This window comes from Lampetra fluviatilis, chromosome 67 (assembly GCF_964198595.1).
Source record: "Lampetra fluviatilis chromosome 67, kcLamFluv1.1, whole genome shotgun sequence".
Classification (NCBI taxonomy): Eukaryota; Metazoa; Chordata; class Hyperoartia; order Petromyzontiformes; family Petromyzontidae; genus Lampetra; species Lampetra fluviatilis.
The window spans coordinates 3,408,260-3,422,209 of NC_136341.1; the positions used below are offsets into that span (position 1 = coordinate 3,408,260).

The 13,950-nt window shown below is 62.8% G+C and overlaps 1 protein-coding gene across 1 annotated transcript in view; it reads right to left on the reverse strand.

Annotated features, from left to right (window-relative positions):
* Positions 1 to 1,205: 1,205 nt before the first annotated feature.
* The window catches only part of PAK2 (p21 (RAC1) activated kinase 2), a 36,438-nt gene continuing 23,693 nt past the window's right edge, over positions 1,206 to 13,950 (reverse strand). Inside the window, exons 7-15 of the mRNA XM_078882722.1 lie at positions 13,184 to 13,424; positions 11,669 to 11,732; positions 11,071 to 11,119; positions 9,156 to 9,268; positions 8,645 to 8,762; positions 7,705 to 7,804; positions 4,195 to 4,391; positions 3,377 to 3,514; positions 1,206 to 2,549 (exon numbers count right to left, since the gene is read on the reverse strand). Coding sequence (XP_078738848.1) covers positions 2,463 to 2,549; positions 3,377 to 3,514; positions 4,195 to 4,391; positions 7,705 to 7,804; positions 8,645 to 8,762; positions 9,156 to 9,268; positions 11,071 to 11,119; positions 11,669 to 11,732; positions 13,184 to 13,424 — 1,107 coding nt within the window. The 3' untranslated portion in view covers positions 1,206 to 2,462. The remainder of the gene's footprint in view (positions 2,550 to 3,376; positions 3,515 to 4,194; positions 4,392 to 7,704; positions 7,805 to 8,644; positions 8,763 to 9,155; positions 9,269 to 11,070; positions 11,120 to 11,668; positions 11,733 to 13,183; positions 13,425 to 13,950) is intronic.

The following is a 13,950-nucleotide window of genomic DNA, read 5'->3' on the forward strand; positions in this document are numbered from 1 at the left end:
TGTAGTGTCCTACAGCGGGCGATTTAATTCCGTAACATCATTATATTATTATATTCCTGCGTACGCGCACAGATCAAGAGGAGGCTGCAGTGTCCCCGTCCCCCCAAACCATTGCAGATTTCCCAGGTACGGGAAACGACGAGAAAAATAAACCAACATATCCCGCAATAGCAATAATAACCGTGTAAAAAAAAAACCCGACAGTATACCTCTTTTTTACCGAGGTGTGGACACCCCCCCACCCCCCCCTGGGGGAACAGGGGGGGGTGGGGGGGTGTCAGATGGTGATCCATGACCCCCCCCCCCCGCCTGAAGGGCGAGCGTGCCAGCAGGTTGGCGGATGAGCGGGCGAGCGGGAGAGCCAGCGAAAGGGTGAGCGAGCAAGAGGGTGAGCAGGCGGGTGAGCGAGCGAATGGGTGAGTGAGCAGGCAAGCGAGAGGGTGAGCGAGCGAATGGGTGAGTGAGTGAGCGGGCAAGCGAGAGGGTGAGTGAGCGGGCGTTCGAGCGAATGGGTGAGTGAGCGGGCAAGCGAGAGGGTAAGCCGGCGGGTGAGCGAGCGAATGGGTGAGTGAGCAGGCAAGCAAGCAGGTGAGCGAGCGAATGGGTGAGTGAGCGGGCAAGCAAGAGGGTGAGTGAGCGGGCAAGCGAGAATGTGAGCGGGCAAGCGAGAGGGTGAGCCGGCGGGTGAGCGAGCGAATGGGTGAGTGAGCAGGCAAGCAAGCGGGTGAGCGAGCGAATGGGTGAGTGAGTGGGCAAGCAAGAGGGTGAGTGAGCGGGCAAGCGAGAATGTGAGCGGGCAAGCGAAAGGGTGAGCCGGCGGGTGAGCGAGCGAATGGGTGAGTGAGCAGGCAAGCGAGAGGGTGAGCGAGCGAATGGGTGAGTGAGCGGGCAAGCAAGAGGGTGAGTGAGCGGGCAAGCGAGAATGTGAGCGGGCAAGCGAGAGGGTGAGTGAGCGGGCGTTCGAGCGAATGGGTGAGTGAGCGGGCAAGCGAGAGGGTGAGCCGGCGGGTGAGCGAGCGAATGGGTGAGTGAGCGGGCAAGCAAGAGGGTGAGTGAGCGGCGAGCGAATGTCTCCACCGCCCAAGTATTGGATGCTGCTTGATCCGATGCAGGAGCTCCGCCCCGACTCAAATTGAATCCTCCCAACTCCCCACCCCTACCCCCCCACCGGGGGACAGGCAATGTACAACAACGCAGGAACCAGAGGCTCCATTAACTCTCTCGGCGCCCCGACACGCGTGGGCGAGGTGAACGACAGACCAACAGAGACTGGGTGGGTGCTACGAAAGGGGGCGGGGGGCTCAGGGTAATTAGTAGTACAGCGTTCGCGACTTGCAGACACTCATACGGCTCCACACACGCAGCGGAATGCACACGTTGCTCACACGTGCACACACAGCTGCACACACACATGTGCTCACACACAAGACACACACAAGACGCACACAGGCCCTTGTACACACACTGACAAACCGACCGGCTAATGTGTACGCACGCGAACTGCACGCACGCACACCCTCGCACGCACACCCTCGCACGCACACCCTCGCACGCGCACGCACACACACGCACGTACCCCAAACCCCCACTGTGCACCTTTGTGCTGTGTGTGTGTGTGCGTGCACACCCACAATGGCTGCTTGTGCTTCCGAGTGTTGTGCAGGGAGTGTGTGTGTCAGAGCATGCGGGCAGCCAGGAGTGTGTGTCTACATGTGGGTGTGGGTGCGTGTGGGTATCAGTTGGTGTGGATATGGGTATGGGTGGGTATGTGTGGGTATGGGTATGTGTGGGTATGGGTGCCTGTGGGTATGAGTAGCTGTGTGGGTATGGGTGCGTGTGGGTGCCTCTGGGTATGGGTAGCTGTGTGGGGGTGGGTATGGGTGGGTATGGGTGGGTATGGGTGGGTATGGGTAGCTGTGTGGGTATGGGTATGGGTGGGTATGGGTGGGTATGGGTGGGTATGGGTAGCTGTGTGGGGGTGGGTATGGGTGGGTATGGGTGGGTATGGGTGGGTATGGGTAGCTGTGTGGGTATGGGTATGGGTGGGTATGGGTGCCTGTGGGTATGGGTAGCTGTGTGGGTATGGGTATGGGTGGGTATGGGTGGGTATGGGTGGGTATGGGTAGCTGTGTGGGGGTGGGTATGGGTGGGTATGGGTGCCTGTGGGTATGAGTAGCTGTGTGGGTATGGGTATGAATGTGTGCGTGTGTGTGTATGAGTGCATGGGTGTAAGTGTACGTAAATATGAGTGTGTGTGCGTGCGAGTATGAGTGTGTGTGCGAGTGTGTGTGCGAGTGTGTGTACAAGTATGAGTGTGTATGCGTGGAGTGTGTACGAGTATGAGTGTGTATGCGAGAGTGTGTGTATGCGTGTGAGTATGAGTGTGTGCCTGCGTGTGAGTATGAGTGTGTGCCTGCGTCTGTGCGAGTATGGGTAACAGTGTGTGCGCGTGTGCGCCTGTGCTAGCGATTGTTCTTGATGGCGTCCTTGGCTGCCAGGATGAGGGGAGTAAGGCTGGCCAGGGGCTTGGCAAGCTTCAAAAACGGATGCTGCACACAGACACACGCGCACAACACACACACACGCACATTAATACACCAATACCAACACCCGCCCTTCGCCACTAATTGACGGTGATGGCACCACGGCGCATGTGCCAGGCTAGGTGCGGCCTGTCCTTCCAATCCTACAGGAACCTGTCCCCTGTGGTCCATTAATACACGCACACAGATACACACAGACACACGCATACAGACATTAATACACACACACCTTAATAAAATACAGACATAAATACACAGACACATACACATAAAACAAGACAAAGATCCCCCGTATAGCCTTAACATACTGTTGGGGCAAGTGCTGTTAGCGAGCACCTATGAAGGCTACCGGCACTGGCACACGAGGGGGTGGGTGGTCAGCACCACGCCCGGCCGCCTTTGTCTCCCCTAGTGCCGATGTTTACTGCACACCGCACCAGGGACCCATTTGAGGCTGAGGACACCTAGGGGAGGCCCGGGCCCGGTTCAGAGTCGTCACCGGTGTTGGTGGTGGCCGTGAGCGGGAATCGAACTCGGGTCTCTGCCCGGGTTCGTAGCACAGCGCTAACCACTGCGCCACCGCTCCCCGCCCCCCGCCCCCCACAAGACGAAGGCAAAGACCCCCCCCCCCCCCAATATAGCCTCTAACAGGCTGTTGGGGCAAGTGCTGTTAGCGGTTATCAGCAACTATGAAGGCCGGCACTGTGGCACACGAAGGGTTGTCGTGGTTAAACCCCACGCCACGATCAACCTTTGTTGTTTAACCTTGCACACAAACCCCACCGGGCAACTGATTTGAGGCCGAGTGGACCTAGGGGAGGCCCCGGCGTCACCTGCAGGAGGTCGCGCGCAGAGCCGCGCTGGTCGACGTCCATCTCCAAGCAGCGGTTGAGGAAATCGCGGAACACGGGACTCAGCTTCTCAGGATTCTGGAGCTCTGGGGTGCCGTTGGTGGCGATGAGATACAGGGCCTACACACGGCACCGACACGGCACGGACACGGCACAAAGGTCACCGCCTCGCGTAGCCTTCAACGAGACGGTCGGTGGGGGGTGCCGGCGCCTGCGAAGGCCGCCACGGCGCACGTGGGGGGGTGTGGGTGGGACAGCGTCACACGCCCGGCCGCCTTTGTCTCTCCTCCCGCCACCTGTGCTGATTATGTTTACACACACACAGCGCTGGGTTCACGTTCAACCGCTCGCCCGCCCGCCCGCTCGCTCGCCCACCAACCCAGACTCCCACCCACTCACCCACCCACTCACCCACCCACCAACCCAGCCTCTCACCCACTCACTCACCCACCAACCCAGCCTCCCACCCACTCACCAACCCACTCACCCACCCACCCACCAACCCAGCCTCCCACCCACCAACCCAGCCTCCCACCCACCAACCCAGCCTCCCACCCACCAACCCAGCCTCTCACCCTCTCACCCACCCACCCACCAACCCACTCACCCACCCACTCAGCCACCCGCCCACTCGCCCGCGCCCGCCCACCCACTCAGTCATCCTGAGCGGGTTCTCGTTGAGGTAGGGCGGCTCCCCCTCCACCATCTCACTCACCCACACGCCCGCTCACCCACACGCCCGCTCACCCACACGCCCACACGCCCGCTCGCCCACACGCCCGCTCGCCCCACCCACTCACCCTGAGCGGGTTCTCGTTGAGGTAGGGCGGCTCCCCCTCCACCATCTCGATGGCCATGATGCCCAGGCTCCAGACGTCCACCTTGGGCCCGTAGGCCTTGCGTGTCACCACCTCGGGCGCCATCCAGTAGGGGGTGCCCACCATGGTGCTGCGCTTGCTCTGCTCCGGAGAGATCTGGGCGCAGAAGCCAAAGTCCGCTGTGGTGGGGGGTGGAGGAGATTTTGGGGGGCAGACACACGGGGTGGAGGGGGGGAAGAGACACGTGGTTGAGACAGGGAAGGAGACACGAGGGGGGGAGGCGTGAGTTCACCGCTGGCAGCCAGGGGAGGCAGCAGGGAGTGGTTGGTGGGGAGGCAGCAGGGTGTGGTTGGTGGGCAGGCAGCAGGGTGGTTGGTGGGGAGGCGGCAGGGTGTGGTTGGTGGGGAGGCAGCAGGGTGTGGTTGGTGGGGAGGCGGCAGGGGGTGGTTGGTGGGGAGGCGGCAGGGGGTGGTTGGTGGGGAGGCGGCAGGGGGTGGTTGGTGGGGAGGAGGCAGGGTGTGGTTGGTGGGGAGGCAGCAGGGTGTGGTTGGTGGGGAGGCAGCAGGGGGTGGTTGGTGGGGAGGCAGCAGGGAGTGGTTGGTGGGGAGGCAACAGGGTGGTTGGTGGGGAGGCGGCAGGGTGTGGTTGGTGGGGAGGAGGCAGGGTGTGGTTGGTGGGGAGGCAGCAGGGTGTGGTTGGTGGGGAGGCAACAGGGTGTGGTTGGTGGGGAGGAGGCAGGGTGTGGTTGGTGGGGAGGAGGCAGGGTGTGGTTGGTGGGGAGGCAGCAGGGTGTGGTTGGTGGGGAGGCAACAGGGTGGTTGGTGGGGAGGCGGCAGGGTGTGGTTGGTGGGGAGGCAGCAGGGTGTGGTTGGTGGGGAGGAGGCAGGGTGTGGTTGGTGGGGAGGCAGCAGGGTGTGGTTGGTGGGGAGGCAGCAGGGTGTGGTAGGTGGGGAGGCAGCAGGGTGTGGTTGGTGGGGAGGCAGCAGGGTGGTTGGTGGGGAGGCGGCAGGGTGTGGTTGGTGGGGAGGCAGCAGGGTGTGGTTGGTGGGGAGGCAGCAGGGTGTGGTTGGTGGGGAGGCAACAGGGTGGTTGGTGGGGAGGCGGCAGGGTGTGGTTGGTGGGGAGGCAGCAGGGTGTGGTTGGTGGGGAGGAGGCAGGGTGTGGTAGGTGGGGAGGCAGCAGGGTGTGGTTGGTGGGGAGGCAACAGGGTGGTTGGTGGGGAGGCGGCAGGGTGGTTGGTGGGGAGGCAGCAGGGTGTGGTTGGTGGGGAGGAGGCAGGGTGTGGTTGGTGGGGAGGCAGCAGGGGGTGGTTGGTGGGGAGGCGGCAGGGTGGTTGGTGGGGAGGCAGCAGGGTGTGGTTGGTGGGGAGGAGGCAGGGTGTGGTTGGTGGGGAGGCAACAGGGTGGTTGGTGGGGAGGCGGCAGGGTGGTTGGTGGGGAGGCAGCAGGGTGTGGTTGGTGGGGAGGAGGCAGGGTGTGGTTGGTGGGGAGGCAGCAGGGGGTGGTTGGTGGGGAGGCGGCAGGGTGGTTGGTGGGGAGGCAGCAGGGTGTGGTTGGTGGGGAGGCAGCAGGGTGTGGTTGGTGGGGAGGAGGCAGGGTGTGGTAGGTGGGGAGGCAGCAGGGTGTGGTTGGTGGGGAGGCAGCAGGGTGTGGTTGGTGGGCAGGCAGCAGGGTGGTTGGTGGGGAGGCTCGCAGGGTGTGGTTGGTGGGGAGGCGGCAGGGAGTGGTTGGTGGGGAGGCAGCAGGGTGTGGTTGGTGGGGAGGCGGCAGAGTGTGGTTGGTGGGCAGGCAGCAGGGTGGTTGGTGGGGAGGCTCGCAGGGTGTGGTTGGTGGGGAGGTGGCAGGGAGTGGTTGGTGGGGAGGCAGCAGGGTGTGGTAGGTGGGGAGGCAGCAGGGTGTGGTTGGTGGGGAGGCAGCAGGGGGTGGTTGGTGGGGAGGCAGCAGGGTGTGGTTGGTGGGGAGGCGGCAGGGTGTGGTTGGTGGGGAGGCGGCAGGGTGTGGTTGGTGGGGAGGCGGCAGGGTGTGGTTGGTGGGGAGGCAGCAGGGGGTGGTTGGTGGGGAGGCGGCAGGGGGTGGTTGGTGGGGAGGCGGCAGGGGGTGGTTGGTGGGGAGGCAGCAGGGTGGTTGGTGGGGAGGCGGCAGGGAGTGGTTGGTGGGGAGGCAGCAGGGTGTGGTTGGTGGGGAGGCAGCAGGGGGTGGTTGGTGGGGAGGCGGCAGGGGGTGGTTGGTGGGGAGGCGGCAGGGGGTGGTTGGTGGGGAGGCAGCAGGGTGGTTGGTGGGGAGGCGGCAGGGAGTGGTTGGTGGGGAGGCAGCAGGGGGTGGTTGGTGGGGAGGCAGCAGGGGGTGGTTGGTGGGGAGGCGGCAGGGTGGTTGGTGGGGAGGTCTCCGTGTCCCCCCACCCCACGCCCCCATGGCTCCCTATCTCTGAGGAGCTATGCTCCCCATGTCATCGTGTCGCTATGTGCCGAGTCTCCCCGTGTCTCCCCGTGTCTCCCCATGTGTCTCCCCGTGTCTCCCCCATGTGTCCCTGCATCTCCCCGTGTCTCCCCGTGTCTCCTCGTGTCTCCCCATGTGTCTCCCCGTGTCTCCCCCATGTGTCCCTGCATCTCCCCGTGTGTCCCCGTGTCTCCCCGTGTCTCCCCGTGTCTCCCCCATGTGTCCCTGCATCTCCCCGTGTCTCCCCGTGTCTCCCCATGTGTCTCCCCGTGTCTCCCCGTGTCTCCCCGTGTCTCCCCCATGTGTCCCTGCATCTCCCCGTGTCTCCCCGTGTCTCCCCCATGTGTCCCCGTGTCTCCCCGTGTCTCCCCGTGTCTCCCCGTGTCTCCCCCATGTGTCCCTGCATCTCCCCGTATCTCCCCGTGTCTCCCCGTGTCTCCCCGTGTCTCCCCGTGCGTCCCCGTGTCTCCCCGTGTCTCCCCGTGTCTCCCCGTGTGTCCCCGTGTCTCCCCGTGTCTCCCCATGTGTCCCTGCATCTCCCCGTGTCTCCCCGTGTCTCCCCGTGTCTCCCCGTGTCTCCCCGTGCATCCCCGTGTCTCCCCGTGCATCCCCGTGTCTCCCCATGTGTCCCTGCATCTCCCCGTGTCTCCCCGTGTCTCCCCGTGTCTCCCCGTGTCTCCCCGTGTCTCCCCGTGTCTCCCCGCATCTCCCCGTGCGTCCCCGTGTCTCCCCGCATCTCCCCGTGCGTCCCCGTGTCTCCCCGTGCGTCCCCGTGTCTCCCCGTGCGTCCCCGTGTCTCCCCATGTGTCCCCGCATCTCCCCGTGCGTCCCCGTGTCTCCCCGTGCGTCCCCGTGTCTCCCCATGTGTCCCCGCATCTCCCCGTGTGTCCCCGTGTCTCCCCGTGCGTCCCCGTGTCTCCCCATGTGTCCCCATGCGTCTCCCCGTGTCTCCCCGTGCGTCCCCGTGTCTCCCCATGTGTCCCCATGCGTCTCCCCATGTCTCCCCGTGCGTCTCCGTGTTGTCACCGTGCGTGTCCCTCCCACCCCCGGGTCTCACTGAGCTTAACGGAGCCGTCCATGCCCAGCAGGACGTTGTCGCTCTTGATGTCCCGGTGGATGACGTGGTTGGCGTGCAGGAACTCCAGCGCCTGTAAGCACTGCACGTCGGCACACAGACAGAGGTGCCCCCAGCACCACCCACGTGGCCTTTAGCGGGCAGCAGCAGCAGCAGTAGCAGCAGCAGCAGCAGCAGCAGCAGCAGTAGCAGTAGCAGCAGCAGCAGCAGCAGCAGTAGCAGCAGCAGCAGCAGTAGTAGCAGCAGCAGCAGTAGCAGCAGCAGTAGCAGCAGCAGCAGCAGCAGCAGTAGCAGCAGCAGCAGTAGTAGCAGCAGCAGTAGCAGCAGCAGCAGCAGCAGTAGTAGCAGCAGTAGCAGCAGTAGCAGCAGTAGCAGCAGCAGCAGCAACAGCAGCAGTAGCAGCAGTAGCAGCAGCAGTAGCAGCAGCAGCAGCAGTAGTAGCAGCAGTAGCAGGCCAGAGTGGTCTTGGTGCAGGCGAGTTGGGGGGGTGTGAGTGGGAGGGGCGAGTGGGGGGGGGGTGTGGGGGGTGTGGGTGGGGGGGTGGAGGTGAGTGGGGGGGTGTGGGTAGGGGGGGTGAGTGGGGGGGGTGAGTGGGGGGGTGTGGGTAGGGGGGGTGAGTGGGTGGGGGGTGTGAGTGGGGGTGTGGGTGGGGGGGACGAGTGGGTGTGGGTGGGGGGGTGTGAGTGAGTGAGGGGGGCGAGTGGGGCGGGTGGGTGTGGGTGGTTGGGTGGGGGTGTGAGTGGGTGGGGGGGGTGTGGGTGGGTGTGGGTGGGTGGGGGTGAGTGAGTGGGGGGTGTGGGTGGGTGTGGGTGAGTGGGTGAGTCGGGGGGCGTGAGTGGGGGGTGTGGGTGGGGGGGTGTGGGTGGGTGTGGGTGGGGGTGAGTGAGTGGGCGGTGTGGGTGGGTGGGGGTGAGAGCGTCACCTCACGACACACGGCTGCGATCTGCCCCTCGTCCATGCACGTCTCCGTGACGACGTCGGTGAGTGAGCCACCCGCCAGATACTCCATCACCACCCACAGCTCCTCGCCCACCAGGTAGCTGGGGGGTGACCCACCGTGACAGTCGCTCACAAAGCCACAACCACCACAACCACCACAACCACCACAACCACCACAACCACCACGGAGCCAGTCGCTCAACGCCACAACCACCACGGTAACCGCGGTGACAGTCGCTCACAACGCCGCCACCACCACCACCACGGTAACCACGGTGGCCAGTCGCTCAACGCCACAACCACCACACCCACCACACCCACGGCTCCTCACCCACCACGGTACCAGTCACAATGCCACCACCACCACCACAACCACAACAACCGCTGCACAACAACGACAACCGCAATGCAAGTGCCGCCTGCGATTGGCCAGCCATGGCGGAGACCCGGAATCCGATGAGCTGTGAAGTTATTGTTTTCCCTTTCCCGCTCACCTGTCCAGGTAGTTGACGACGTTGGGGTTCTTGTTGGCGCGCATCACCAGGATCTCGTTGATGATCAGCTCCTTCTTGGGCTGCTGCTGCAGGTTCATCTGCTTGATCGCCACCTGGCGGAGCGGGAAAAGGCAAAGCAGATAAAAAGGTCCCTCCCCCCACCTCGTGAGCCAGCGGCGATTCTCCCACGCCCCCCCCCCCTCCCCCGTGACGAACCGGGAGATAGAAAACTACGAGAAAACCACAGTGGGTCATCGATTACCCGGCACCGCGCAATTATATCCGGGCAGCTTCCAACGTTATCCGGCTGCGGTCCCGGTCCGATCCGGCGAAAACCTCCCCAAAGGCTGTGAACACCCATCACCGTGTGGGCATGGCTACGCTTGAGTTCAGTGTTAAATATCACATACACTACATGATACACTACACACAACTTAGTAGACAATAACGCACGCGGATACATCGCCCCATTGATGCGGAGTCTACGAGATTGGAGCGGTAAGCACGGTACAGTCAAGTAGAGATATTTGTGTTCGTCTATTTTTATGTTTATTTGTAGCTATATCATTCGGTAAACAATTTTAAAACACTTAACGACGCACACACGACGCCTACAAACGTGTCGTACGAGGATGTGCAGAAGTAAGCTGTTTTAAATAATGATGATGATTCGTGATTATCCCGCGTTTTTTTTAATCCAGCACCCCCGAAGTCATCGTATAATCGGTGATCCACCGCCGGTTTGATTTTACCGGATGTCAAGGCCCCACGGAGTAGCGACCGAGGCCACCGCAAGTGCCAGCTCAAGGAAGTGGCTGATTATCGTCGTCGTCATCGCCACGTGGCCAAATAACTCTTAAACATGTCGCCCGGAAACACCGGGAGACACGGGGACGCACGGGGAGACACGGGGAGACACGGGGCGACACGGGGAGACACGGGGAGACACGGGGCGACACGGGGAGACACGGGGCGACACGGGGCGACACGGGGAGACACGGGGAGACACGGGGAGACACGGGGAGACACGCGGAGACACGCGGAGACACGGGGAGACACGGGGAGACACGGGGAGACACGGAGAGACACGGGGAGACACGGGGAGACACGGGGAGACACGGGGAGACACGGGGCGACACGGAGAGACACGGAGAGACACGGGGAGACACGGGGAGACACGCGGAGACACGGGGAGGCACAGGGAGACACGGAGAGACACGGGGAGACACGGGGAGACACGGGGAGACACGGGGACGCACGGGGAGACACGGGGAGACACGGGGAGACACGCGGAGACACGGGGCGACACGGGGCGACACGGGGCGACACGGGGAGACACGGGGAGACACGGGGAGACACGGGGAGACACGCGGAGACACGGGGAGACACGGGGCGACACGGGGAGACACGGGGAGACACGGGGCGACACGGGGAGACACGGGGAGACACGGGGAGACACGGGGAGACACGGGGAGACACGGGGAGACACGGGGGAGACACGGGGAGACACGCGGAGACACGGGGAGACACGGGGAGACACGGGGAGACACGGAGAGACACGGAGAGACACGGGGAGACACGGGGAGACACGGGGAGACACGGGGAGATACGGGGAGACGCGGAGATACGGTGGGGGGGGGGAGGGAACCGGAGAACCCGGGGACAATTCCATGCGACAACGGGGAGAGAGAAATCGCAAACTCCAAATATACAGCACACAGAACACACGTAAACACAGCATACACTGACACCGAGACTGTGCACACAGAATACACAGACACACACACACACCCACAGAATACACAGACACACAGAACACACGGACACACACAGAATACACACACACAGAATACACGGACACACACACAGAACACACGGACACACAGGAGCAGCAGGTTAAGAAGTCTCGTCTCACCTCCTGTCCCGTAGACACGTCACACGCTGTGTAGACCGTCCCTGATGCACTGCACACAGAAAACAAAATACCCCGTGCAGCTCACACGGACGGTTGGGGGTCAAGTGCTATTAGCGAGCAGCTGCACAACGATTCAGCGGTGTTCCATCTTGGCAGATCAGGCCCAATCAGCTGCGTAGCTCAACAACGTGGCGGATATCACCATCACCACCATCACGTGCAAGTTCATAGCAGTGGCCAAACACTCCAGACGCGTGCTGACGTCGGATGTAAATGCGGGAGGACCCGGATCAAACTCCACGCGGCCACAGGGAGAGAGAGAGACGCAGACTACAAATACACAGCAGCAGCAGCAGCAAGGGGTTGCGGGAGTGAGCACCACACCCGGCCACCTTTGTCTCCCCAATTCCTGTTGTATGCACGTTGCACCCGGTACTCATTTCAGGCCGAGTCAACCTAGGGAAGGCCCAGAACCGGGCCTAATGTACACGGTATAGAAGTAGGGGTTATGGAAAAGGGGATAGGGGTAGCGGGGGGGCTATTGTAGAGGGGATAGGGGGTGGTAGGGGATGGGGGGTGGTAGGGGTTGTTTACTGACCCCTGTCCGATCTTCTCGAACCGTGCGTACTTCTTCTTGGGGTCCCCGACGCTCACTATGCTGCCTGTGCACACACACAGACACACAGCACACAGCACACACAAACATCACACACATCACACACAAACACACAGCACACGCACGCATCACACACAGACATCACACACAGCACACAGCACACAGCACACACAAACATCACACACATCACACACAAACACACAGCACACGCACGCAGCACACAGAGACATCACACACAGCACACACAGACATCACACACACGCACGCAGCACACACAAACATCACACGTAGCACACAGCACACACAGCATACAGACACACACAAACATCACACGCAGCACACAGACACACAAACATCACACACAGCACACACAGCATACAGACACACACAAACATCACACGCAGCACACAGACACACAAACATCACACACAGCACATGCAGCACACAGCACACACAGACATCACACACAGCACACAGACATGCACACGCTGCACACACGCACGCAGCACACACAAACATCACACACAGCACACAAACATCGCACACAAACATCACACACACACACAGCACACACGCACACAGCATACAGAAACACACACACGAACACACAGGCACATCACACACAGCACACACAAACATCAAACAGCACACGACACACACAGACCACATACACACCACACGCAAACCACGCACACACCACACGTACACACAAAGACACCCCGTAAAGACTTAACAGACTGTTGGGACAAGTGCTGTTAGCGAGCGCCTATGAAGGTTGGCGCAGCGCATGAGAAGGTGGGTGGCCAGCACCACGCTCGGCCGCCTTTGTCTCCCCAGTGGAGATGTTTACACACCGCACCAGGTACTCATTTGAGGCTGAGTCGACTCAGGGGAGGCCCAGGACCGGTTCAAATAATCGTCACCGGTGTTGGCCGTGAGCGGTGGTGGTGGTGCGGTGTGTGGTGCTGTGCGTGGTGGTGGTGCAGCATGGTGGTGGTGGTGCAGCGTGGTGCTGTGCGTGGTGGTGATGCCGTGCGTGGTGGTAGTAGTGGTGCAGCGTGGTGGTGGTGGTGCAGCGTGGTGGTGGTGGTGGAGCGTGGTGCTGTGCGTGGTGGTAGTAGTGGTGCAGCGTGGTGGTGGTGGTGCAGCGTGGTGGTGGTGGTGGTGGAGCGTGGTCCTGTGCGTGGTGGTGATGCCGTGCGTGGTGGTAGTAGTGGTGCAAGCATGGTGGTGGTGGTGGAGCATGGTGTAGCGTGGTGGTGGTGCCGTGCGTGGTGGTGGTGGTGTAGTGTGGTGGTGGTGCGGTGGTGGTGGTGGTGCGTGGCGGTGGTGGTGGTGCCGTGCGTGGTGGTGGTGTAGCGTGCGTGGTGGTGGTGGTGGTGTAGTGTGGTGGTGGTGCGTGGCGGTGGTGGTGGTGTAGCGTGCGTGGTGGTGGTGGTTGTGCTGTGCGTGGTGGTGGTTGTGCTGTGCGTGGTGGTGGTGGTGGTGGTGCCGTACGAAGCTTCTCAAGGATCTCGTCGTCCGACATCTTGGCCTTCTTCTTGCTCTTGTCGCCCGCGACGCCGCCGTCGGGCCCCGGCTTGTCGGGGGTCCCCTTGTGGGGGGTCCCACCTGAGCCGGCCTCCCCGCCGTGGTGGGGTGGGGGGCCCCCCGGGGACGGGGCCCCCCCTCCGACGCCGACGCCGTCCTTGGCCGGCTGGGGTGGCCGCAGGGGCTCGATGACGGAGCGCGTGTACATCTGCACGCAGCCGTCATCATGGCGTGGAGCAGCCGTCATGGCGTGGAGCAGCCGTCATGGCGTGGAGCAGCCGTCATGGCGTGGAGCCGTCATTGGCGTGGAGCCGTCATGGCGTGGAGCAGCCGTCATTGGCGTGGAGCAGCCGTCATTGGCGTGGAGCAGCCGTCATGGCGTGGAGCAGCCGTCATGGCGTGGAGCCGTCATTGGCGTGGAGCCGTCATGGCGTGGAGCCGTCATGGCGTGGAGCAGCCGTCATGGCGTGGAGCCGTCATTGGCGTGGAGCCGTCATGGCGTGGAGCAGCCGTCATGGCGTGGAGCCGTCATTGGCGTGGAGCAGCCGTCATGGCGTGGAGCAGCCGTCATGGCGTGGAGCCGTCACTGGCGTGGAGCCGTCATGGCGTGGAGCCGTCATGGCGTGGAGCCGTCATTGGCGTGGAGCCGTCATGGCGTGGAGCCGTCATGGCGTGGAGCCGTCATTGGCGTGGAGCAGCCGTCATGGCGTGGAGCAGCCGTCATGGCGTGGAGC